Source organism: Gossypium arboreum, chromosome 5, assembly GCF_025698485.1.
Source record: "Gossypium arboreum isolate Shixiya-1 chromosome 5, ASM2569848v2, whole genome shotgun sequence".
NCBI classification, from domain to species: domain Eukaryota; kingdom Viridiplantae; phylum Streptophyta; class Magnoliopsida; order Malvales; family Malvaceae; genus Gossypium; species Gossypium arboreum.
In genome coordinates, this window is record NC_069074.1 from 89011494 (window position 1) to 89036899 (window position 25406).

Below are 25406 nucleotides of genomic sequence, written 5' to 3' on the forward strand. Positions count from 1 at the left end.
CATAACTAAAAACACTACATCAATCTTGAATTTAACACATAATATTAATTATTAAATTTAATTAATTACCTAATTTTAAACTAAATTAACTGATAATTAAAATTTTAAAAAATATTAATGGTATCTCCAATCGAACTAAATTCGAGTACCGAATTTTGTTTTGTATATATTGTATATTACTTTATTTTATACTTTCCAATTCCTTCCTTAGGAGACAAACCAACCTTTGCACTCTTGACACGTTATCAATATACAGTACACCTTTCCGTATCCCATTTTCCACACGTGCCATATATGACTCACACGTGCCATCTCTCTTTCTCTTCTTCCTCTCCATCCTTTCTCTGTAGTCTGTTCCAAGTTTCCCTCTCCTGAAAATTAATAAATAATTAAAAATTAAATTCCGACCATTAATCTTAAAACCCCTAAAATTCAGGTTATATCCCTCAAAACCAATTCGGTTTTCTCACAATGAAATTATGAATATTGAACGAAATTTCTAAAAATTTGAGAATAATTTTCTAGAATTTTTCTTTTTTAAAATTTTGTTTGTTCGATTTGAATATGGAATCGATTTTAGCTCGAGCATTGGAGTATACTTTGAAGTACTGGCTTAAATCTTTCTCAAGAGATCAATTTAAATTGCAAGGCCGTACAGGACAACTCTCTAATTTAGGTTCTCTTTTGATTTTTGGATCTAAAATCAGGCTTCCATTTTCATTTTTTTAATAAATAAATTTGGAATGTGATAGATATAAATGGTGATGCTTTACATGCGAGTATGGGGCTGCCATTGGCTTTGACTGTGACGACAGCCAAAATTGGGAAATTGGAGATAATTGTGAGTTTCTACTTTTGTTACTGTTTTCGATTGTCAATTGGAAAATCGATAATTACTTAGGTTAATTTGTAGTTTTATGTTTGAACTTATAAAGAATTTGAAATTTTAACAACTGAAATTTTTTAGATTTCAGCTTAGATCAAGATAAATTGTTTATAATCATCATCATCATCATCATTATCATCATCACCGGGACAAATCAAAGTGGAAAAAGTGGAATTATCAGACTTTTAACCATTTATCTGCGCTTAGCTACTATGAATTGTGGAGAATATTTGCTATGTTTTTTTGGAAGGATTTTAGATATCTGGTAATTTGTTTTGTATTTGTTTGTTTTACTTATAATTTTTCTCCTCTTAAATGGAAAATTTATCTTCACTTGCTCAATTAAAACTGTTTGTGGAAGGATGTTTCAGAACTGAAACAATATAAATGTATGGTTGAAATTGCCAAATTATTATTATTTAAAAAAAAAAAGTTTTGCTTCTGAACTGGTTTTGGTCATATTTTATTTGATTTAAATCTTTGTTTTTAGAACTGATAATTTTTCTCTAAAATATTATTATGTTTTTTGTGCTAGCTGCCCAAAGTAAAAAATGTACAAGTCGATCCAATTGTTTTGCAAATTGATAGACTTGATATGGTTCTGGAGGAAAATCCTGATGTTGATACTACTAGCAGCTCAAACAAGTAATCTAGATTCATCCTTAATGTTATGTTTAACAACTAAAATCATATTTGTAAATTCGTACTTTAGAACATTCTACTTAAAAGCAACTTATATCTGCTTATGTCCTCACAGCTTGCAATCACCCACCAGCTCAGGGAAAGGTAGCGGTTATGGGTTTGCTGACAAGGTTAGATGCTATCTTTGTTAAGGTTGTAGAAACTGTCTGCCTTGGATTATCAAACCATTTACGGATTTAAATGCCACAAGGTTAGCACATTTGTAGTGCCTACTTCATCTCCACGTTGATATTGCCCCTATTAGAATTTTGGACTGCAATTAAATCTTCAACTTACATTAAATAAGTGAAATAAAATTCCAGTACATAGATCTTTAGTTTATGCATGTCACTAGCAACATGAGCAAAGGCTTAGATGCAAAATATATACTTCAGGTTTTGTCCGTTTATTATTTTCAGATTTCAGATGGAATGACTCTACAGTTTCAGACAGTCAATCTTCTACTTGAAACTAGTGGAGGTGCTTGGTTCGAAGGGGGAGCAGCTTGGTAAGTTGTTTTGTTTTCAGTTTTTATGCTAATTCTTGGTCACAAACTGTCAAGTTGCTTGTTTGACCAGTTGAGATATGCACAGAGTCTATTTGTTCGTACTTTTTATATTTGGTTGTTGCCTTCTAAAAGATAAGACTCATCTCCTTTTGTATGTGTCACTTGCTCTGATGGCTATATCAGAATTTACTTAACCTACAAAGAATTTGTAGAACTATGCTCACTAAAAAGGACTATGCTCACTAAAAAGAGGAATCTTCCGTACAATAAAATTGCCTTTTTCTTCAAAGTTTACTTATAATTATGTTTAAGATTTTCATGCAACTGTATACCATTTTACAAACGAAAAAGTTTCAGGTTACTGTTAAAAATGTAGTGTTGATACTAGAAACATCTAATCAAAGATGCATGTACTTCATGTTCTTTCCAGATTTTTGGAAAAAAGCTCTCTAACATTTGGTTAACGTCTAAATATAAGATCCCTGCAATGTTCAGTGCATATTTCATTATAAGTCATATGTGAGATCATCATTGATATAAGAGGAACATTTATGAACATTGTACATTTTTGCCTAAGACAATTGTTTGTTCTATATCTATTTTGAGAGAAAACAGATAGTTCTCTACATTTTGTTGCTTATCACTAGGATTTCAATATCTGCATTCGTTCAAATGATTTTGACAGTCGATGAAATTTTCAATTTTCAGGGCGACACCTATGGCTTCTATCACCATGCGCAACCTTTTACTTTATACTACTAACGAAAATTGGCAGGTGGTAAATCTTTTTAACCGTTCCTACTTACCAATTTGTTTTCATGTATTATTGAGTATAATCTTTTTAACTGTTTGTATTTACCTATTTGTTTTATTTTTCCAGGTTGTAAATCTTAAGGCAGCACGGGATTTCTCCTCAAACAAAAATCTCATATATGTTTTCAGGGTAACATATCATAGACTTGTGATTCCCTCTGTTCCTCTCTATATATGTGCACATACGGGCATCCACATTCCTCATGTGAAATGCTTTTTATGTTAAGTGTTTTATCCTTTTGATCTGTCCTTTTGTGTCTTTAGCTTCTTTCATCAGGAGTTTATAGGTTGTACAGTTTGTCTCAGTGTCTAATGATGCTAGATTCTTTTCTTTCCAGAAACTTGAATGGGAGTCTCTATCTATTGATCTCTTGCCTCATCCTGACATGTTCAGTGATGCTCGTTTAGCACGCCCTCGTGTGGAAGCAGCTCAGAGAGATGATGATGGTGCAAAACGTGTTTTTTTTGGGGGAGAGCGTTTTCTTGAAGGCATATCAGGAGAGGCTTATGTAATCAAACCATGAATTTTCAATATTTTGATGAACTTAATGTTATTTTAAACAGTCGTGTGGTGGTAAAGAGTATTTCCTGGTTTTCAGGATCTTCCTCCTGATGACATTCTAACTCTTAATATTTTTACCTGTAGATCACCGTGCAAAGGACAGAATTGAACAGTCCACTAGGCCTTGAGGTTCAGTTACATGTTACAGAGGTTGTTTGCCCTGCACTAAGTGAACCAGGTAATAAGATAACCAGTTTTCTAACTGCTTGTTTCTCCATTTGAAATAAATATTTGGTACTACACAGCAAGTAATTCGTGGACAACCTTATGAGCAGGACTCCGAGCACTTCTACGATTCTTGACTGGATTATGTGTATGTCTAAATAGAGGAGATGTGGATCTAAAGGCTCAGGAGGTTTGAAGTTTATCTACTATTATTCACTTGATATTTGTACATCTAATTAACTTGTTATGGGCAAAGTTTACTGAGTCTTCTTTCGTTATCTGACAGCGTTCAGTTGAATCAGCAGGACACTCTCTAGTTTCTCTTGTTGTGGACCATGTATTTCTTTGCGTCAAGGACCCTGGTTCGTTTCCTGTTTGGTTGTTCTGTTCTGCACACATGGACACATTTATATTTTAACAAGCAGTACTTACCTATCTTTTTAGAGTAGTCTATAACATTCTCTTAGATCTCAATTTTGGAAGTTTGAAAGTGAAATCATGTAGAGTAAACGGGTGGGAATGTGAGGAGTCAGACAGTGGAGTAAACCACCATCTACTTTCTGGGAGTGGGGGGGAGAGTAAACTTAACTGCATGCTCTATTACCATTGCATTTTGTTTTTCAACAATAAAATGCTAACAGGATAGTGCAAATCGTTTACTCTCTTTCACTATAACCTCTTCTACATCCCCTCCATCAAGCACACTTTCATCTCTCATTAGAACATTTTTCAAAGGTTTGAATTTACCTGCAGAGTTTCGGCTTGAACTTCTGATGCAGTCACTCCACTTTTCTCGGGTATTTTTCTATGATTCCTTACCTTTATAACTGAACATCAGCTTATTTTTCTGATTAAATTCTGGTTTTATAGATATAACTTATTTTGTTTTTCTACGGGAAATTCCTGTATAACTTGTCAGATTTTTAGGATATAGAAAATATAAAAATATATAACTGTATTTTACAAAGCCTAAATTAGAAAACAACCATGTTTCATGTGAAAAATTGAACTTATGGAGTATTTTCTTGTTTTCAGAAAATATTCTTATTGTGGGCGATAACTTCTTAGTTAATTTGATTACAAAAATCCAAGATCCTTGTCACAATCTCATCTCTGTACATCGAGCTATAAGCTTTCTATCCTTTACCAAACATTATTTCTTTATTTTATTTGAAAGTGGTATGAACATCATGATATTTGCTTCCATGAACTTACAAGACTGTTGGTATGGGGTCATGTCATGCTGGGATGTAGCAAATTTTATGTTAGGATGTTCTGTTCTTGCAGGCCAGTGTCTCTGATGGAGAAAGTTCTCGTAATCTGTCTAAGGTTATGATTGGTGGGCTGTTTTTAAGGTAAATTTTGTTATAGTTCATATTTTCAATGATTTGGATTTGGTTGTTTCAAACTAGCTACTGTTAAGTCCAATTATTGCTTTTGTATTTAAAGGTTTAAGCATCTTTGAATGTGGCTTTCCTTGTTTCTCTGGGCACTATCACCTCATAACTTGATTATTTTTTATTTTTGAACAAGTTGACTTTTATGATTAGCAGATATATCTTCTGAAAAGCTAGTAATTTGACCTTTGTACGCCATTCATTATCTGTATGGTACAACCCTTGTAGTCTTTTTAATTTTTTTTCTCTCTATGTTTTAGCATAATTTGTACTATCAAGTCAAGAGTCCAACCCTTTTTTCTTTTGCGGAAATATTGATATATTTTCGTGCATAAAGTTTTAAATAAGCTTAGCTCAAAACTTCGAATTTGGGAAATGATACTCTGATAAATGGTATTGACATGAATGTGTATGTGAATCATTGGGTGTAATCTTTTGCATCTTGCTGGGCCATCTTCATTTTGGAAGAATTACTGTTTATACTCAGTTTAACATGTCAGTGGATATGATGCAGGGATACCTTTTCACGCCCTCCCTGTACTTTAGTGCAACCATCTATGAAGGCTGTTACCGATTCTCATCTTCTTACCCCTAAATTTGGTATCAGTTTATTGCTTTTTGTATTACTTAGAAAATTTCATCTTGTGGATGTGTGAAAAGAAAGATGGGAAAAGAACAATATTTTCTTGAGTAGCTTGTGTGCAACAATGGTACGAGCCTAGGTATTTATATTCAACCAGAAACTATAAACTAGGGAACTATCAATAAAATCTTCTAAACTAGTCCTAAAATCAAGGGCAAAATGACTCTAAAATTAAGATCCTAAAATCACTATAATTAATACATGTCGTAAATCACACTAATTGATATTTTCCACACTCCGCCTCAAGATAATGAATAGGTACTTGTAGAAAATTCATCTATTGAAATTCTTCATACAATGTTGAAAAAGCAGCTTTTACATACTCTTATACACACTTTCAACCTTATTAAAATTAAGTAATCTTATCATTAACTAACTATTTAAAAATTAAAAATTAAAAGTAAACTTATTTAATGTACAACCCACAACAACTAGAATACTTATTTATAGCATTTAACCAAAATTCAAACACTTACATATCTCTCATTCCAAGTTTCTTGACAAAGTCTTGAAACGTATGACTTGGTAGTCCCTTAGTGAGTATATCTGCTAGTTGATTCTTTGTTGAAATAAATGTGGTACAAAGCCCACTATGGAGTTTCTTCTTGATGAAATGTCTATCTACCTCAACATGTTTGGTTCTATCATGTTGCATTAGGTCTTATGCAATGTTGGCTATCATTTTGTTATCAAACCTACCTGTCTTATCTTGAAATCATTAAGAATTATTTTTAACCAAAGTAATTTACATGTTCCCAATGCCATTGATTTGAATTCTGACTCTGCGCTTGACCTTGCCACTACATTTTGCTTTTTACTCCTCCAAGTTACTAGATTACCACCTAGGGTTATACAATAACCTGAAGTTAATCTTCGATCAACTAATGATCTAACATAGTCTACATTAGTATAAGCTTCCAAAGTCCTTTTTCCTCTTTTCTTGAACAAGAAACATCTTCCAAGATTACCTTGTAAATACTGCAAAATCCTGTGTACAGCTTGGAGATGCATCAACTTAGTTTTTGCATAAATTGACTGACTACACTCATAACAAACGTGATGTCAGGCAATGTATTTGCCAAATAGTTAATTTTCCTACTAGTCTTTGGTAAGACCTTTTATCTACAACTGAATCTTCTGAAGCATCTTAGTGTCAACGATTAAACTTAATTGGTGTACTAATCGGCTTACAACCCACATTCGTGTTTCTTTCAACAAATCAAGCACATATTTTTGTTATGAAATAAAAATTCCCTACTTCAAATGTGCCACTTAAATACTGAGGAAATATTTTAACTTCCCTAGTTCTTTGATGTCAAATTCTTTCAACAAGAATCCTTTTAAATTTTGCATGTCCTTTGTATCATTACCTATTACAATAATATCATTCATATATACTAACAACACTATAGCTCCCCTTATTTTTGAGTGTCTTACAAACCTAGTATGGTCTTCTTGGCATTGTTTATATCATAACCTAAGCGTTACATTTTTAAATCTTTTGAATCAAGTCCTCGATGATTGTTTGAGTCCATAGAAGGCCTTCTTCAACTTACACGCCTTATCATTTGTAATCATTCATTGTATTTCATTCTTTAGTAGTGAATACTAATTGAGAACAATTATTCAAACACTTGGCATCTTTTGCTTTTTTGTGGCTATTTTGTTCTTTTGAGCTTTCTTTTATCTTTGAGTTGCTTTCACTTTATATTCGGTGTTTTGGAGAATTTCTATAAAAAATTCTCACTTTTTGAGACTTAAGCTGACTTAGGTGTATTGTGAGACTAAATTTTTAGTTCTTTAATAGTTGGTATCCGAGCTAAGGTTGCGAAAGCACTGATCGAGATGAAAAAAGAAGTTGTTGATTAAATTAAGGCAATAGAGACCCGTGGGAGGGTCAGGAAAGCAAGTCGATCGAGGGACATGCTGTCGACTTTGGAAGCATGAGTGGTCAATCTTGAGGAGTCGTAAGGGACATGAGGGAGACACTCGAGGTGGTTGAGGGACACACTGATGCATTGGACTCAATGAACGAGTAGTTCAGGGACTTTGTGTTGAAGTCTCTCGATTTCAATGTGAAAAAGATGCAAAGGGTGCGCAATTCCATCATGGGTAAGTTGACGGAGAGGAACAATGCTTTCGCGGCCATGGTGATGGATTTGAATGAGGAAACAATGGTCACGACAAAGGCTTTAAACATGAGAATCAAGGAGCTCAAGGGATTTTGTTATGTGTCGCGTTGTCGTGGGTAGAAAAGTGTCGGGTGCAACACTCAACTGCAAGATAGATGTCCTGAAGCCAAAAGAGTTTGCAGGGATAAGGTTCGCAAGTAATGTGGACAATTTTTTGTGAGGAATAAAACAATACTTTAGTGCCAAAGGCCTTATGATGCTACCAAGGTAAACATTGTTGCTATGTATCTCACTGGTATTCCTCTTTTATGGTGGCATCATAGGTCTACAGGCTCGGGTGAAGTTGCGTCAGCTAATGCAATGAGACACAGTTAGAGAATATGTACAGGGGTTTAATGAACTCATGCTCTAGATTTTCGATTTGAGCTATAATAAGATATTCTTCTCCTTTACGGATTGGTTGAAGCCATGGGCGAAATAAGAGTTGCAACGTCGAGGAGTTTGAGAGTTTGCCAAAGCCATGACGTTAGTGAAGTCCTTAATTGAACTTATTCTAAGAAAAGATAAATTTGAGTCTTCCAATCCCAAAGAAAAGGACAATGGTGGTGAAGATGAAGAAGGGTATGGCGAGTATGGCAACAATAATAATGTCAACGGTGGCAATGGAAAAGCACGAAATGAAAAGTGAAGGACAAACAACAACCCGAAAGAGAAACGAGATAAAATGCTTCTGTTGCGACGATATGCATATGGTAAGAAAATGTCCGAAAAGATTCATATTTTCAGCCATCAAGGGGTATGATGAGCTAGAAAAAGTACCTATGAAGCTTTGTTCAATCGTGCGTGGTGTAGAAGCAAAGGAAAAAGAGAGCGAAAAGCTTGTGGACTGCTTCTTATGTAGTGATCCGGATAGGTGTGAGATTGTCCAGAACGATCCGAGTTTGCTACTATCAACATAAGAGAGGAAGCGGAGCTAAAGGAGGAAAGACTATGAAAGCTTGGGTCAACAACAGGTAGATAGGGTTGATATTTGTGGACATCAACATTGTAAGTTGGAGAAAAAGTATTCTTGTTGATACGATAGCATTAGACTTGTTTATATTAGAGAAAGCCGCGGACAAACTTGGTCTCTCAGTAAGAAAATCGAATAATAAGATCAAAATGGTAAATTTTGAAGAGGTCCCAACTATAGGAGTAGCACAAGGAGTGGAACTACAAATCGACGAGTGGAAGTGTAAGGAAGATTTCGAGGTAATCCACTTAGATGATTATAATTTTGTTCTTAGCTTGAATTTCCTTTTGCTGATTGTATTCACATATTTGAAGATTCGCAACTACGATGTTTTGTTTTGATAAATCGAGACATGAGGGGCTCTTTTAGAGTTTTGAAGCAGGTAAGCGAGAGGCTTACAACCTATAGTTGGTGGGAATATTCAAGGTTAACCAAGTGTTCAATGTGGGCATGCCAAAGCCCATGTGAGTGGATCAAGGGGATCTCGATCGAGTCAAGTCACAATGTGGGCAAATAAGAGCAGTAGGCTCTTGCAAACAAGATGTGCCAACGAGTGGAACGGTTCGAGTTAGGAGACGACGAAAGTCGAGGCAAAGGTTCCGAAGGGCGAGACTACCCGATAGTGAGACTAGTCGTGTAACGCCCCCACGCCCGAAACCATCACCGGAGTCAATCTTGAGGTGTTACTAAACTTATCTTACCTTTTAAACAACTCTAAATCACTTATTTTAATTTTCGGAATAAACTATTTTTCTGCGTCATGGTTACTTAAAAATTCATTTCTCGAGTTTCAAAACTCGAAATTAAGATCCGTAAATTTTTCATGAAACTAGACTCATATATATATCTAATAATTTTTTTCTAGAATTTTTGACTTAGCCAATTAGTACAGTTTATTAGTTAAAGTTTCCCCTGTTTCAAAACTTGACTGCACTGACCTCTTCTTACTACGAACCATTTTTATTCCTGTAAAAAATTCATATGACTAAGTCGTTTGTTTCTCTCAAAACTAGATTCAACAAGAATTCTAAACATATAAATTATACCTTCTAATTAGTTTTGTACAATTTATGGTGAATTTCCAAAGTTGAAACAGGGGATCTAGAAATCGCTCTGACCCTATTTCACTAAAACTCAGATATATCATAAAATATAATACTTTTACCTATTTTTCTTATTCCATAAGAAAATATACATAATAAGCTTTAATTTCATATATTATTCATCTTCAAACTATGTTTCTACAATTTTTAGTGATTTTTCAAAGTTACATCATTTCTGTTACTTGAATCTGTTTTTAGGTTACTTTCACATTTTCATAATTTTCATGTGATAATCATCATTCAATCATACATATTAATAAACATGTATATCATCAGCTATTTTCTTAGCTAATCACTAGCAATTATTTACACATCATTCATTATTCATATTATACCAAAAGTAGCTAAGTTTCTATACATGCCATACCCAAAACAAAACGTCTAGTTATACCGAGTTATTTCTTTGATAGTGTGATCGGCCTCCGACATTTCCTTCGATCCCGAGTGACTAGATAAGTACTATAAGAAGAAGAAAATAAAGAGATTAAGCACTAGGCTTAGTAAGCTTACAAGCAAATAAATCACAACATTCAACATAATGGATAATTATGCATAATATCATCTAGCATCATAAATTTCTTTACTTCTCAATTTCTATCTTCTTCTTTATTCCTTACCTTCTTTCTTACCCGACCTTTCCTTTTCATAAGTATAATCTACTTTTCCTTTGCTGTTAATTCACTGTAATTTAACTCGTATCCTGACCCGTTGAACCACTCGGAATACTAAGGATACTAGGGTCGCTCCTGCTCATCAATATCTCGCCAATGCCATGTCTTTGACATGGACTTACATGAATTATTCCTGTCTCCAATGCCATATATAATATGGACTTATATGGCTCAATCCTGTCTCCAAAGCCATATTTCTAATATGGACTTACATGGCTCATTTCATTACATCTCGTCAACCCTAATATCCTAACATTCCTAGGGTTCAACCGGCTTTCTAACACTTTTCCTCTGTCACTTCACCTTAAATTCGACTTTAAATATTTTCATAACATAATATATAAATGCTGAAATTGACAATAATAATGTAAAATAAAAGAATATTGCATTTATTTACTGTAAACTTACCTTGATACAAAATGTGACTAAACCTTACAATTTAGTCCTTTACTTTTCTTTTCCTCGTTCTTCTTTGGATTCTTGATCTATAATATAAAATATTTCTACTCATTAGCATTTATTTGATTTCTATTTCACTTCACAATTTATGATGTTCAAAATTCGAAATTGCACTTTTACCCCAAAATTTACAGTTTTACAATTTAGTCCTGCTCAATTCACCCATCAATTGAACTAATTTTTTCTAAATTAACACTTTTATTTTATCATTATAAACTATTTCACAGCCTTTGATATTCTGAATTTCAACACCAACATCTAATTCACAATTTTGCTCACAATTAGGTCCTAAATACCATTTTCTATCAAAATGACTTAATAAAACAACCTTAATATGAAATTAGAACTTCAATTTCATAATAATTCATCATAAACTACCCTTACTCAGCCAGGGTAACTTCCAATTTCACCCACCAAATCAAAAACTAATGAATTAGATGATTGGACCTAATTGTAAAAGTCACAAAACATAAAATTACTAAGAAATAGTAAAATTGAACTTACATGGTGCAAAAATATGAAAAACCAGCATAGGAGACCTGCTACGGCGTTTCTGGCTGAGAAAGATGAAGAAATGTCTAGATTTTCAATTACATCATTTTTTTTAACTATTAACTTTTATGCTAATTCCAATTTTGTCCCTTGTTCACATTGTTTTCTTGCTTATTTCATACCCAAACCGTCCAGCCATTAACCTTTGGGTCTAATTGCTCTTTAAATCCATCTTTTTAAATACTTAAGCTATTTACTCACAATTTAACAAATTTTGAGCTATTTTCGCTTTAGTCCTTTTTAATTAATTAGCTATCCAAACATCAAAATTTTCTAACGAAACTTTAATACTAACTCAATGACACTTCATAAATATTTATAAAAATATTTATAGCTCGATTTTTAAATTTGAGGTCTCGATACCTCGTTTTTGACCCGTCTGACCTAATAAATTATTTTAATTCACTAATTTCACCATTTCACAAATTCTTCTAAATTCTTACTTGACTCATAAATATTAAGTTACTATCTTGTTCAATCTTATTTGTCCGATTTAGTGATCTCAAATCACCATTTTTGACACCACTGAAAATTAGGCCGTTACATTCTACCTCGGATTTGTGGTTTCGCAACCACTGTTCCGTTTAGGCCCTATTTCGGGATGTTACAAGTCGAGGAAGAGCTAAGACGTCGAGAAAATTCGAAGGTGAGTCAAACCTGTGCCATTTCGAGAACACAACAAAGGCATGCGAGAATGGGTAGGGGAAAATGTCACTGGTCGCGGTTTAAAACCTTTGCACAAAGAACGTTTGTGAATCTATTAAATGAGGCTCATTTGACCCATTTGAATCGACTCGATTCGAAGAACAAGTGATAAAGCTCATTTACTTGAAGCCTTGGTGGCCCAGCGATGAGTTTAAAAAAGGCAACCCTTGGTAGTCAACGAAAATACCCTCTAGAACTCACTATTTTGCGATAAATTCAATGAAACTCAGACTCTAAAATTGATCCCTTAGCTCCAGTACCATGTAATGAAAGTAGAATTTGAGAGAAAACCTTATAGATTTACACATGGGAATATTTACATATATACAAGTTACAAGAGTTTAACTAGAGAAAGAAGTAAAAGTTAATATAAACCCGAACATGATATATCTAATATTATATTCACAACAAGTCTAAATACGAAAAGAAAATAAAATAAAATCCTAGAATTAAGCCTAAGAGTTTGTAACAGTCTTGCGCACCTCCCTAGGCTGGTGGTGAGATAAAAAGGACAACCATTGGTAGTTAACGAAAATACCCTAAAAAACTCACTATTCTGCGATTAATTCGATGAGCCTCATACTCTAAAATCGATCCCTTAGCTCTGATTCCATGTAACGAAAGTAGAATTTGAAAGAAAACCTCATAGATTTACTCATGTGAACATTGTACAAGTTACAAGAGTTTAACTAGGTAAAGAAGTAGGCATTAATATAAACTCTAACATGATTTATCTAATATTATATTCACAAGTCTAAATAAAGAAAAATAAAATAAAATCATAGAATTAAGCCTAAGAGTTTGTAACAGTAATATAAGTAAAATAGTAAAAATAACCATATAACTACTATTAGATGTTATAAAGATTTGAATTTTTTTCTTTTTGTTATAAACATATCATAATAAATATTAATACCATAATTAATGTAAATGAATCTATTTGATTGAAAAGGTAATAAAATATTATCTAATAAAATGAATAAGATTTAAACTACAAATGTTACAAAATTATCCTATCACATTACAAATTCTACAAAAGAAATCAAATTTAAAACTTTTTGAGGGCCAAATATAATTTACCATCGTTTTAGATAATTGTTCAAAGGGCTAGAAAGCAATTTCACAGGAATTTAGGGCCTAAGGCTCTTGTCAGCCCCCTTAATGATTTTTAGCTCCTGAACCAAGAACCTTTTATTGACTTATCTGATACTCCTAATCTACATGAACTAGTGAACTTACCTGAATGTGTCAAACAGTAGTACCAATAGACATTTCAAGTGTCCTCAATAAGTTTTTCAGCTTCTCAATCTCCTCCTTGTTAAACCTACTTTGTTCTTGAGGCTTTGCTTGACCTTCAAACATGTTGGAGGTCACAAACACAATGAACTTTGGTTGAAGGAAGAGGAGCAACAAAAGAAATGCCCGACGTTTCAGCAGTGAAGGCTGAAAAATCAGAGGAAAATAGTTAAGCACCAGAAAATTCAATAATGAACACTGAAAGAAAAAAAAAAAAAAGCAATGAAGGCCAAACATGAACCCCCCGAAAAGCCAAATCTGGCTACGATACCGTGTGAAAAGGAAGATAGTGAAAAGAGGATGGGAAAAGAACAGTACTTTCTTGAATAACTTGTGTAACAATGCTATAAGCCTATGTATTAATATACAACCAGAAACTAAAAAGTAAAAAATTGCCAATAAAATCCTCAATCAATCCTAAAATCAAGGGAAAAATGATTTCTAATTTTAAGATCCTAAAATCACTATAGTTGACACATGTCCTAAAATCACTCTAGTTGATATTTTCCACAAGATGTATGCATAACCAGTTTATAGTATATAGGCTCCTAGAATTTATGCTTCTATTTTTTGTATTGGTTTATCAGGTGAGAATTTTTGCCCTCCAATATATCCTTTGGGTAAACAGGAATGGCAGTTACCTGTTGGTGTTCCTTTAATAAGCCTCCACTCTCTTCAAGTCAAACCCTCTCCACCCCCTCCATCTTTTGCTTCACGAACTGTAATTAGTTACCAACCTCTTTTGGTATAAATTCATACTCTGACAATCAAAAACTTTGTCATCTAATTATATCAACTTTTCTTTTGTTACTCTCATTTTTCACTTTTGATTTCAGATACATCTTCAGGAAGAATCTTGTTTGAGGATATATTCCTTCTTAGCTGACGGAATAATTGGTGATCCTGATTCTGTTTCACCAGATTCTTCAGTGAATTCTTTTGTGTTCACTCTCAAGGAGTTAGATATTAGTGTTCCTCTGCACACTAGCAAAATTGATAATTCTGGTGGTGAAGAGGACCATGCCCAACAAAACTCATTTGCTGGAGCTAGGCTTCACTTTGAGAAGTTGTTTTTCTGCGAGTCACCATCACTAAACCTCAAGCTACTGAACCTGGAGAAGGATCCTGCTTGTCTCTCTGTTTGGGACGGCCAACCTGTTGATGCTAGCCTTATAAAATGGACTGCCGAAGTATCACAAGTCAGTTTGTTGTTAGAACCAACTGCTTGCTCCACCGGTTCTCCTGACTGGTCTTCGGATTTGTGGAAGTGCGTTGAGGTGAAAGATGTTTGCATTGAGTTAGCTATGGCATCTACTGATGGGAACCCATTAACAGTTCTGCCTCCTCCAGGTGGTATTGTCAGAATAGCTGTCGCTTGTCCACAATTTTTGTCCAATTCATCAGTTGAGCAATTCATTTTTGTCTTGGATCTCTATGCCTATATCGGTAGAGTTAGTGAAAAGATTTCCGTGGTTGGAAAGAATAAAAGACCAAAGAGAAACAAGGACGATACTCTGGGTGGAAGACTGATAGAGAAAGTTCCAAGTGATACTGCTGTAAGTTTAGCAATAACTGTTCTGCAGCTTCGGTTTCTTGAAGCATGCTCCTTAGATATGCAGGGCATGCCATTAGCTCAATTTACTGGAAACAATCTGTTCCTGAAAGCCACTCACAGAACTCTTGGTGGTGCTATAGCTGTTTCATCGACCTTGCGTTGGGAGAGTGTTCAGGTCGACTGTGTATCCACAGAGGGAAACATTGTATACGATAATAATAATACACAGATAGATGCAACTAAAAATGGTTCTTTGGCAACTGAGAATGGATTTTCTCCTCTAAGAGCTATTTTTTGGATACACAACAAGCAGAAGCAGCTATCTAGTCCAAAAGCTTCAGTAATTCCATTTCTGGACATAAGCACTGTGCATGTCATTCCTTTTAATGAGCGGGACAAAGAGTGTCATACTTTAAGTGTGTCAGCTTGTATATCAGGTGTACGCTTAGGTGGAGGAATGAGTCATACTGAAGCTCTGCTACGTCGGTTTGGAATATTTGGTCCTGATGGGGCTCCCAGCCTGAGGCTTTCTAAGGGCATAGAGAACTTATCATCCGGGCCACTGTCAAAACTTTTACAGTCTTCAGCTTTCATTGATAATGATCTTGTGGATGGTACGTGACATTAGTTGCCGTTTTATAAGTGGTGGTAAAGTTCTAGTTTGGCATTTTACTCTTGTAACTGTCGTAACTTTTGGGCAGGTGGAACTTTGGGAGGGGTAAAGGATGATAGTTTTTCGCACCTGGGAATCCCTGATGATGTGGATGCGTCCATCGAGTTGCAAGACTGGTTATTTGCACTTGAAGGTGTGCAAGAGATGGCTGAAATGTGGTGGTTTGAGAAGGAAGACTTGGGCAGAGAGCATAGGTGTTGGCACATGACTTTCCAAAGTTTGACAGTAAAAGCAAAAAGTAGTTCCAAGGATGTGCAGAACGTAAAAAAAAAATCACATGGAATGCGGAGATATCCTGTGGAGTTCATCTTAGTAAGAATCATTTTTACAGTTTTACTTCTATTACCCTGTGGCATGGGCTGAGACTTAGTGTGGCTCAACGGTTGTCAGCCTTGGCACTCATACGTGGTCCATGACACCTAACCCTTCTAATGGTATTTTACAAGTTTAGAAATTACTAGAACCAACAATAACATGTGCGAGCAACAGTGAACTGTTCGATATTTTGCTGCATTTTGAATCATGTGACCTGACCTATGTGTGTCTGGGTGTGTTTCTGTCCTATGGTTGGTAGCCTATGGGAGAGTCTGGCCCTTGAACTTGCCTAGGGATGGCAATAGCGCAGGATGGGGTAGTTTTTTGTTTGCCTGACTCTGACCCAATTTTTAACTATATACAGCCGAACCTACCCCGCCTCGAACCTCATTTAACACACTAGCACCTGACTTCATTTTCGGCTCTGAAATGCTTTCCTTGATCCTGCCCCAACTTGCCTTGAAATTTTACATAATGTTCTATATTATATTAATCTTTTATATATTATCAGCTGTTGATAATAATGTCATGTTTCTGTCTTGCTTTTATTAACTTTCTGAAATAAAAAATGGTGGTTGTAGGTTAGTATGGAAGGCTTGCAGACATTGAAGCCTCAGGTGGAGTGGAGCAGCATCCTTGAAGATCCTTTACCTGTAAATGGCTTCAAAGAAAGTGTCTCGATATTTGGAAGAATGAATCTTGAAGTTCGTATGAAGATATTGGAAGATAAGGTTGACAACGAAACCGTCAACTGGATGATGGAGAACTTTAAATTCTCCGTCAAACAACCGGTAAATCCGATCTTACTTTTAAAAGAACTTGATTACATAGGTAGCAATCTCCAATCACACTCTTAAATGAAGGTTTCATTCACTTCTATAGATTGAGGCTGTTTTAACCAAGGACGAACTTCAACACCTTGCTTTTTTATGCAAATCCGAAGTTGATTCAATTGGTAGGTTAACTGCCGGAATCTTGCGGTTGCTCAAGCTTGAAAAGTCACTTGGCAAAGAAGCCATGAATAAACTTAGCAACCTCGGTAAGTATGTTTCGACTAAGTTGATTCAGTTAAAAAGCTTAACATCTTACCGGACCTGAGTTGAAAGTTCATTCTACCAACTTGTAGGAATTGACGGTTTCGAAAAGATTTTCTCATCCGATAAGCTCAGTCAAGGCAGCAAGCTTCAAAGTATCACAACATTGGCTTTGCTTGAGGAGGCAGTTTCAGATTCACAAGCCAAGTGTGCTGCTCTCATCACTGAATCATCTAATTTGGAGTCTTCCCAGGTGAACCTTACTAACATTAAAGAACTTAAACAGAAACTGGATAACATGCATAGTTTACTGCTGCAGTTGCGGGTTCAAATTTGAATTTCTTTATCCAAAAAATATTTGCTTTTCATCATATAGTTTTTGCTCATTCTTTATGTATATAGTAAACATACTATAATTACATGTCCGAGTATATGAGGTTTATTAAGTTATAAATTTTACTTGAACAGTTTGGGATAGTATCTGAACCAGAAGTTAAGGTACCAGCTGGTTCAATCGGTTCAATCATCGGATTTTGATTATTTTTGAGAATTTTTTTTAAAAAAAATAGAGTTTTTTTCATTATATTTTAGTTCATTTTCATCCTTTGTTTTTGAAAAAAAAATTATGATATTTTTATGCATTGCTTGAAGTAATCTTAAAATTTTGGGGGTTGAAAGTAAAAATTTTGTTAAAAAGGTTAAATTGAATATATAATAATTGAGGGATTAAAATTGATATTATTCCATTTAACTAAAGGTGTAAGGCCATTGTTTGCCCTAAGTATATATTCTGAATATATTCATAGACATTCATATATGCAAATGAAAATATTAATCTTTATAATAAAAATTTGAAAAATAATTAATCATACTGATTTGACAAAATATTCACATTTGACATTGATTGAGTAAATCCAAAAGAGAATCCTGATATTTTAACTATAAATATATTATATATTTTATAATATAATATAGTAATTAAAATTTGTATCCAAATTCGAAATTATCATCTATAATTATATATATAAGTTTTAGTATGGATTATATGAGTTCTTAGTCTGTTTGTGCTGTAATAATTTAAAACTTGTAGGTACTCAGACTTGTATTTATAATTGTACTGTGTTTGTACTTATTACACTTCAAAAAATAGTATATTTTGCCATGTCTTTTATCTATATTTATATTATATATAAAATTATCTAACTCTAAAATTACAAATAGTGAGAAGTACATTCGATATTTAACATTTTCAAATTTATTTGTTTATTAAAATAAAGTATTTATAAAATATATAAAAATGTGTTCAAACACTATAGAATAATTGGATAAAAGTATAACTATTAGAATAGTAATTAGCACTCTTGTAATTTAAAAGGAATTTTAATTTCCTAAACGTGTTTGAGTTATAGAATATAATTACATTGTAATTTATTATCTCATGAAGAAACAAAATTTAAAATCAAATCATTAAATTAATTATAGATTAATATTTTATATTTAAATTTATATATAAATAAATATACAACTTTTAGTAAATTTTTCCAAACTTCACCCATGAGTTTTTGTTAATATGATATTATTTAATTTTAATTTAATATTTTAGATAAATATAATATAATTATTTGCTTTAAATTATATCTTGAAAAAAATTTAAATATTTACTCACTCAAATAAGAAAAATATCATTATTTTAAGCATTTAAATTAAAATAAAAGAGTTTTGATTGTTACATAAATTAACATGTTTTGATATATGTTACAGAGAAGGAGATATAAGGTAATAAAAATGAAGGAGGGCTAAGGAGTAAAAGCTGAGCATCAATGATACTATTTTAATTCGCATCATAAAAAAACTGACATGTGTGACACTAATCTATTTTGACACCATCTAATTTTTTTCTTTCTATGAAATACGAGTATTTATACAAGTGACGCTAAATATATTAGCATCAGTCAAAAAATTATTTTTTTATTTTACCTGTCAATTATTGGTTGACGTGGTAAGCTAGTGACATTAACGAGATTGATACCACCCATATTAATAAAAAAGCAGTTCTTATGACAACCAGTGTAAGAATTAGTCAAGAAATTGAAAAAGTTTTTGGAAAGGCGCAAATAATGAGAGAAAACTATGATAAGTTGGGATATATGTTGCCAACTGTTCAACAATGGTGGTCTTAGGATATAACCTTCTAACAAATAAAGATCGTTTGTGGGTTCAAGTTCTGTGATCTAAACATAAGGTTAAAGAGATATGGTTGATGCTCATGGTTAATGCTTAGTTCAAGCACTCTCTTGTACATTTTCTTCGTAAAATATTTGTATTCATTCATTGATCGATCCCCAACAGATGTCGTAGTGGTATGGCTGGTCAAGGATTGTAAGGCAGTGAAGCTTAACTAGTTCCTGAGTTGTTCTAAAGACCTAGCAGAATCGAGAGTTGCTTGCTTGAAAACATTGAGAATAAATAGGCATTGGAGATGGATCTGTTGGGCGGCATGGAAGACTCGCAATGAAGCTGTTTCCAATAATGGAAATGCCAGTGTCTATATTTCTCAATTGGTCGGATTAGTTTCGGATTGGATTAATTTAAACTAAATGAATTCATGTTTTAAAATATTATAACCAGTTCGAGTTTAAATCATTTAAATTTTACTGGTTTAACTTTTAAATTTTTTTATAAATAAAATATTAATTTTAAATTTTTGAGTTCGAATCGAGATTAACGGTAATAAAGAAAACGAATAATTCCCTTAACTAACATGACTGTGCCTAGAAACCGCAGAAAACCCCTTTTTTTAATTTTTTTCTTTATTTATTAAATTTTCAGTTCAGTTGTGTTTTCTGTTTTAGTTCGTGTAGTACACTTAAAATTTTTTTGCATGATATTATCGAAGCCCTTTTTAATCCACAATCAAACCGACAATGTCTCTATTTCATCTACCTTCGGAAATTCGTCACCCGACTCCAATAAAAACACTTGGGGAACCTCTTTTTCTTTTCTTCTCTCTTCCAATCTTCACTTTCATTCAATTTCGCAGAGGAAAGGTGAAATCTTTCGCTTTTACTTCACTTTTTTTTTTCTCAAATGGGTTTTCGCTTATTGTTACTGCTTTTTGTTGTTGCATGTTATTGCATTTTTTTGTTATTGATAGACTGGGTGACTATTGATTTTCATTTGTTTGAATGCAAGTGTGTGGTTTAATTGAAGCGATAAAAATGGTGCAAATTTTTTCTTAAATATATATTCTGTTTTAAGACCAGAAGTTTGGTTTAATTGTAGCAATAAATGACTTAATGAATGGTGTTTTATGGTGGGTTCATCATTTTGTGTATTGTTTATTTTAAATATATAGCTGTTAGATTAGTTCTTTTCATTTTGTGTGAATTTCTAGAAAGATAAAAATGAAAATGATGAAGATTAGATTGTGTTTGTGATGATGGATACTTTTAAACTAAGTTTATAAATTTATAATGTTTGAAATAATGAAAACTTGGGGAATTTTCTTTAATTCTTGTAAATGCCTACTATTTAATGGGAATTTTGAATGGAAATTTTAGATTTTAAATAGGAAATTGGATATGGAGAATGATTTTCTTCTTTGTTAGGTATCTATTTGATTTTCTGATCAACTGCATTTAAGATGAAAGTTTAAAATCTGATGCCATGCTTCTCTGACTCTTTAGTTTTCTTGAAGTACCCGAGCCTGATATATTCAAACATGGGCTGGGAATACAACCCCCAAAATACATGGAAAAATTTAGAAAAGAAATTGAGCATACCCGTATTAGTGCAATTAACATAGGATGTTAATGCCATAATTTAGATGGGCTTACCAGTGAAGAATGTGCCATTTCTTTGAAAAAAAAATGGTAGATCTTTTATGAAGAAACTAACTGCAACTCAGATGTGCTAGCTCGGACTAAGAAAATGATAATCGTATTGCATTCTTAATGCGAAAAAGCAAGCTAGCAGTTGTGTCAAAACAGAAACATACTTAAATATTTCTGTTTTGGGCTTGTCTAGATTTAGAAAGGAAGTAATATTTCATATTTGACACTAAAAGCATATTTAGAAATAAAAGGGACCGTTTCATGATATGAACAATTGACTAGGTAGCACATGTAATCTTTGCGTGACATGTTTGTTAGTGTTGAAGTCAATGCATTTTGCCTGTACCAACTACAATGTGCCTAATTGCCTATATCGTAATTGGATATATTTTCCCGATGCATCAGTGTGCATTGGACTGCATATTTGCTGGTAGAACGTAACTGATAATATATGATTTAGCCTTCCTGGCAAATTGTACATAATAATGCGGATAATTGCTTGTTGAAGTAATTTAGACTGCATGATGCGTGTTACGTATTGTAATATTGAGCAGTCAGGAGCTGTGATTCGAAGACTATCATCAACCTCACAGAGGAAGCTGGTTTGAGACCAAAAAGAAGAGTTTCTTTTAAATGATTGTTGTTTCATGAGTAATGTTTGTATTCTTGTAATATGATTTCCGAATTCTGGACTGGAGAGTCCTTCCTCTGTTTTCTCGTGTGTTTCTCTATCTATTAAACATGACTTTGTAGAGGTTCTTTGACTGTTAAACTTGAATGTGTTTATGTTCAACTCTTTGAACTTGAAGATGAAGGCTGACCACGGAACATGTTGAGAGCAATTGGGGTAAGAGATTATTTTGGACTTCAATTTTTGGTTATATGAAAAGGACCTTGATTTAGAGGTTTATTACACATAGGGAAGTTGTCGGTTATATTTTCTCTTCGTAGAAGCTTCCAAAACTGTTCAATACGAGTGAGCTGTTATTTGCCAACTATGGCATATATTGGCTGTCAGTTTCTAGAAGAGGCACGCCCTTTAGTTACGTGTTAAACTTTCACTGTCGGGTCATAAAATCTCTTCCTGGAGACCCTTTCAAACCACGGAAGAAAATAAATTTCATGTTTTTACAGATTTCTGGTGCAGCAAAGTTTTGTAGAAAATTTATCGTCATAGCTTCCGTTTTTTTCTCTTGGGATACTTTGACATCTATTCCAGCACGAACCTACCACTTGTCAAATTGCATGACCTCCTAGATTGCCACTTTGGAAGGAAAGTTGTCGATAGATGGGCGTTATAAGTTCTGGAGTTATCTTTCTACCTCACTAAGAAGTACTTTTCTAGTCTCATTTTCTCAACAGCAGCCAGAGACACCGATCTATAATCTGTGAGCCCCGAACCCCTTCTATTTTTTTCTTGACAGTCGATCATTCATTTGTAAATCTATGCATGTGATATCCTTGGAATATATATCTCTTAAGTTTAAGGTAAGCGGTGAAGAATTTCCGCTCACATGTTTGTTAGATTGCAACCTTTTTGTTGTGTAAATGACGTAAAATTTGAGTCTTTCTTGATTTGATGCATTTTTTCTCGAAAATTTCCGGACTGATGTGAGTTCTTAACTAGAAATGTGATCTGTAGCTAACTTTACCCCCTTGTTCCCGTCAGTGGAATTTCGGTTCTTTAAATGCTATATAATGTTGTTCCTTGTTGGTCACAATTTTCTCTAAAGATTACTTCATGTTTTATATAACCAATATTTTGAGATTGTACTTGAAGAAAACTAAAATAGGGGTGATTATTACATTGGCAGGCTACAATATAGGCACAGAACTTCCAACGAGAAACGTTGTGGTAAGTATGTTTCCATTGATCTCCTGCATTTCTCTGATGTTTGATTGTTCATTTCTGCCGTTGCTTTCTTGATAGCATTTCGGTTACTTCGTTAGATTCCTGGTTTTTTCTTTTCCTGTACTACTTTTTAACTGTTTCTTGCCGATGCATCAGTTATGTTAATCTATGCATGTATCAGATCCATGAGACCGAATCTGAATTCTGAATGTGACAGTGATGAGTCTGTAGTGTAATTGAACGCGACCCAAAAAAGTCCCATTTTTGAGTTACATCTCCTTCTAAAATTGTGTCTGTAGTGCACGGAACAGTTATGTCTTGAATGGGATGACAATGATATTCACCAAATGGTAAATGAAAATTCAATCCGAAGAGCATGTCATTTTTTCTCTGTTTCCGTCATTGTTTTCAAGATGATCTTCTGTCAGGTCAGAAAATAGTGTGTATTGTTATCTTACAGGAAGATCATAGGAATATGTCCATTATAATGTACGAACATTAGCTATCATTAATCTCGGGATTTGTTATGGGAAAAGAAATTACTTATATCTGCTGCTTGCATTGATCTTTGGACTGATTCGTTTTATTACTGGATGAAATAGGTGAAGAGAGGCTAGAGATGGATGAAACCACTGACGAATGTGTTTATCAAATAACTGATAAGTGGTATGATATAGAGTATGTAGAAAATGTGCTAGCCAATATACTCTCAAGGCTTCCAGTTAAGTCACTTTTAGTATGCAAATCCGTTTGCAAGCGTTGGTGTCGGTTAATAAGTAGTCAGGCTTTCATCGATGTGCAGCTACTCTGGTCTCGAAAAAACTCTGTTTACATTGTTTATCCTTACATGGATATGATGATGAAGTTATATTTAGTGAATAACAGCGGTGAAATCACTAAAAGTATCAACTTCCCATATTGTGACAACCTTTCTCTGCTTACGGTTGTTTGTTCTTTCGATGGTTTGCTTTGCTGTATCAACTATCCGTGGAAAGTGGACTCAGGCATGGTAGTTGAGGATGTAACTGATGTGGAAATCCGTATCTGCAACCCGGCTACCAAAAAGGCTCTATTGCTTCCAAGAGGTAGTCTGTCCAAAGAAAAGCCTTCCATTGGGGTTGCTTTTGGTCCAAAAATCAACGAATACAAGATATTCCGATTTTTCAATGCCAAGTGCATATCTCTAGCTAAACATCAATCCCGTGTTAATCGTCGACAATGTGAGGTATATTCATCAAGCACAGGATCCTGGAGTGTCATAGGTCGGGTACCGTATTATCCCATGCATTCTAGCCATAGTCCCCTTGGGTCCAACCATGTTTTCGTCAATGGAAAGATTTATTGGTTCCTTGCTTCCAATGAAGATCCACTGATCCCTGGCTCGATACTTATGGCTGATATAGAGGAAACCTTTGAAACTATTAACCTTCCAAAAGAGGTCACAGAGCACTCGTACTTGGTCAATCTTGAAGGCCATTTATCCCTAGTGGCTGTATATGACGAGGACGAGATCGTGAATATATGGATTCTCAAAGACAAGAATGAGCCTAAATGGGAGCTGAAATGCAGCGATCACGTGCCGTTCTCGAATGATGAATGTGCCGAATTTGTAGTCGCGAGGGAGAATGAAATTTTCTTCATAACTTCAAACCATAACTATATCTATGATCCGGAACATGGGTTTTGGCAGGAGCTTGATTTATCAAGCATTTCTGAAAAGAAATTCCCCGTTGCTTTCGCATACACTGAAAGCCTTCTTTCATGTAAGCCAAGATTTCGTTTTCAAATTCATAGGGATACACATGATATCAGGCATTGTAACTGCTTCTTTTGCAGGTGGTGGACGTATGGACCCTCGGATGGAATACATCTCCGACAAAAGAAGCATATGAGATATAACTCTCGTTATCGGTCTCTAGCAGTATATCTGTCATCTTTGTTTTGCTCGTTTGTGCGTTCTGTTAATCAGACCGAAGCATCCAACGATGGAGATATCGATCGCCGTGTTCTTCTTGCCGTGTTCGGGGATGGCAATAATATTTACCCTGGTTTATCTTCATTTTTACAGTGCTGTAAGGTTGTCTGTGGCAGTGGCTTAGTCGGACAATGTAAGAAAAGCTAAATAAAAATATATGTTTATTTAGAAGGGGAGATGTTATATTTTTATCGTTGACTTGGAATATAAGCAATGTGGAATTAAAAACCCTACAATATGCGTATTAGGGGAAATGATTCAATTTTTCCAGCGGTTTCGAGGTTTTTTTTTTTTTTACACCGATTTAACTGATCATAATTTACAAAAATTAATTCGATTGAATTGAGTTAAAAAACCGATGTCGGTTGATTTGATTAGTTAGTCAACTTTAATTATTGGGTTGGGCTATTAAATTTAAATATTATTTATTTATTTTATATATTATATGTAAATGCCTAAATTTATCCGGGCTTACTAAACAACAAACCAAACAAATAAAAACCTAAACTGCCCAGCCCAAATACAAAAATTAAAACCAAAACAAATATTACCAGTCCAAAATACAAAGCCCAAATTTTGTCAGC

The 25406-nt window shown here is 34.0% G+C and overlaps 2 protein-coding genes across 5 annotated transcripts; both read left to right on the forward strand.

Annotated features, from left to right (window-relative positions):
- Positions 1-355: 355 nt before the first annotated feature.
- On the forward strand, positions 356-17628 carry LOC108452371 (uncharacterized). 2 transcript variants are annotated; one of them, XM_017750151.2, is made up of 20 exons: positions 356-676; positions 753-841; positions 1422-1531; positions 1644-1698; positions 1987-2075; positions 2784-2850; positions 2956-3018; positions 3227-3397; positions 3535-3628; positions 3726-3805; positions 3902-3977; positions 4369-4412; positions 4903-4970; positions 5527-5612; positions 14173-14330; positions 14422-15754; positions 15842-16125; positions 16710-16919; positions 17011-17167; positions 17255-17628. In XM_017750151.2, exons 1-20 carry the CDS (start codon positions 565-567, stop codon positions 17497-17499), a joined length of 3591 nt encoding a protein of 1196 aa, XP_017605640.1. In that variant the 5' UTR covers positions 356-564; the 3' UTR covers positions 17500-17628. The 2 variants fall into 2 exon arrangements, with proteins under 2 accessions (XP_017605640.1, XP_017605641.1); XM_017750152.2 differs by having other exon boundaries at positions 3227-3346; positions 14422-15568.
- Positions 17629-19530: 1902 nt separating this feature from the next.
- LOC108450348 (F-box protein At5g49610-like) lies at positions 19531-25076 on the forward strand. 3 transcript variants are annotated; one of them, XM_017747923.2, is made up of 4 exons: positions 19531-22383; positions 22810-22850; positions 23450-24610; positions 24684-25076. In XM_017747923.2, exons 3-4 carry the CDS (start codon positions 23467-23469, stop codon positions 24737-24739), a joined length of 1200 nt encoding a protein of 399 aa, XP_017603412.1. In that variant the 5' UTR covers positions 19531-22383; positions 22810-22850; positions 23450-23466; the 3' UTR covers positions 24740-25076. The 3 variants fall into 3 exon arrangements, with proteins under 3 accessions (XP_017603412.1, XP_052883700.1, XP_017603416.1); XM_053027740.1 differs by having other exon boundaries at positions 19531-21842; XM_017747927.2 differs by having other exon boundaries at positions 19531-20209.
- Positions 25077-25406: the final 330 nt, after the last annotated feature.

Coding starts and splice junctions, on each gene's coding strand:
- LOC108452371 (XM_017750151.2), top strand. CDS start 565: ATGGAATCGATTTTAGCTCGAGCATTGGAGTATACTTTGAAGTACTGG. Junction 3,019..3,226: donor ATCTCATATATGTTTTCAGG/GTAACATATCAT, acceptor TTTTCTTTCCAG/AAACTTGAATGGGAGTCTCT. Junction 17,168..17,254: donor GAATAAACTTAGCAACCTCG/GTAAGTATGTTT, acceptor ACCAACTTGTAG/GAATTGACGGTTTCGAAAAG.
- LOC108450348 (XM_017747923.2), top strand. CDS start 23,467: ATGGATGAAACCACTGACGAATGTGTTTATCAAATAACTGATAAGTGG. Junction 24,611..24,683: donor CACTGAAAGCCTTCTTTCAT/GTAAGCCAAGAT, acceptor CTTCTTTTGCAG/GTGGTGGACGTATGGACCCT.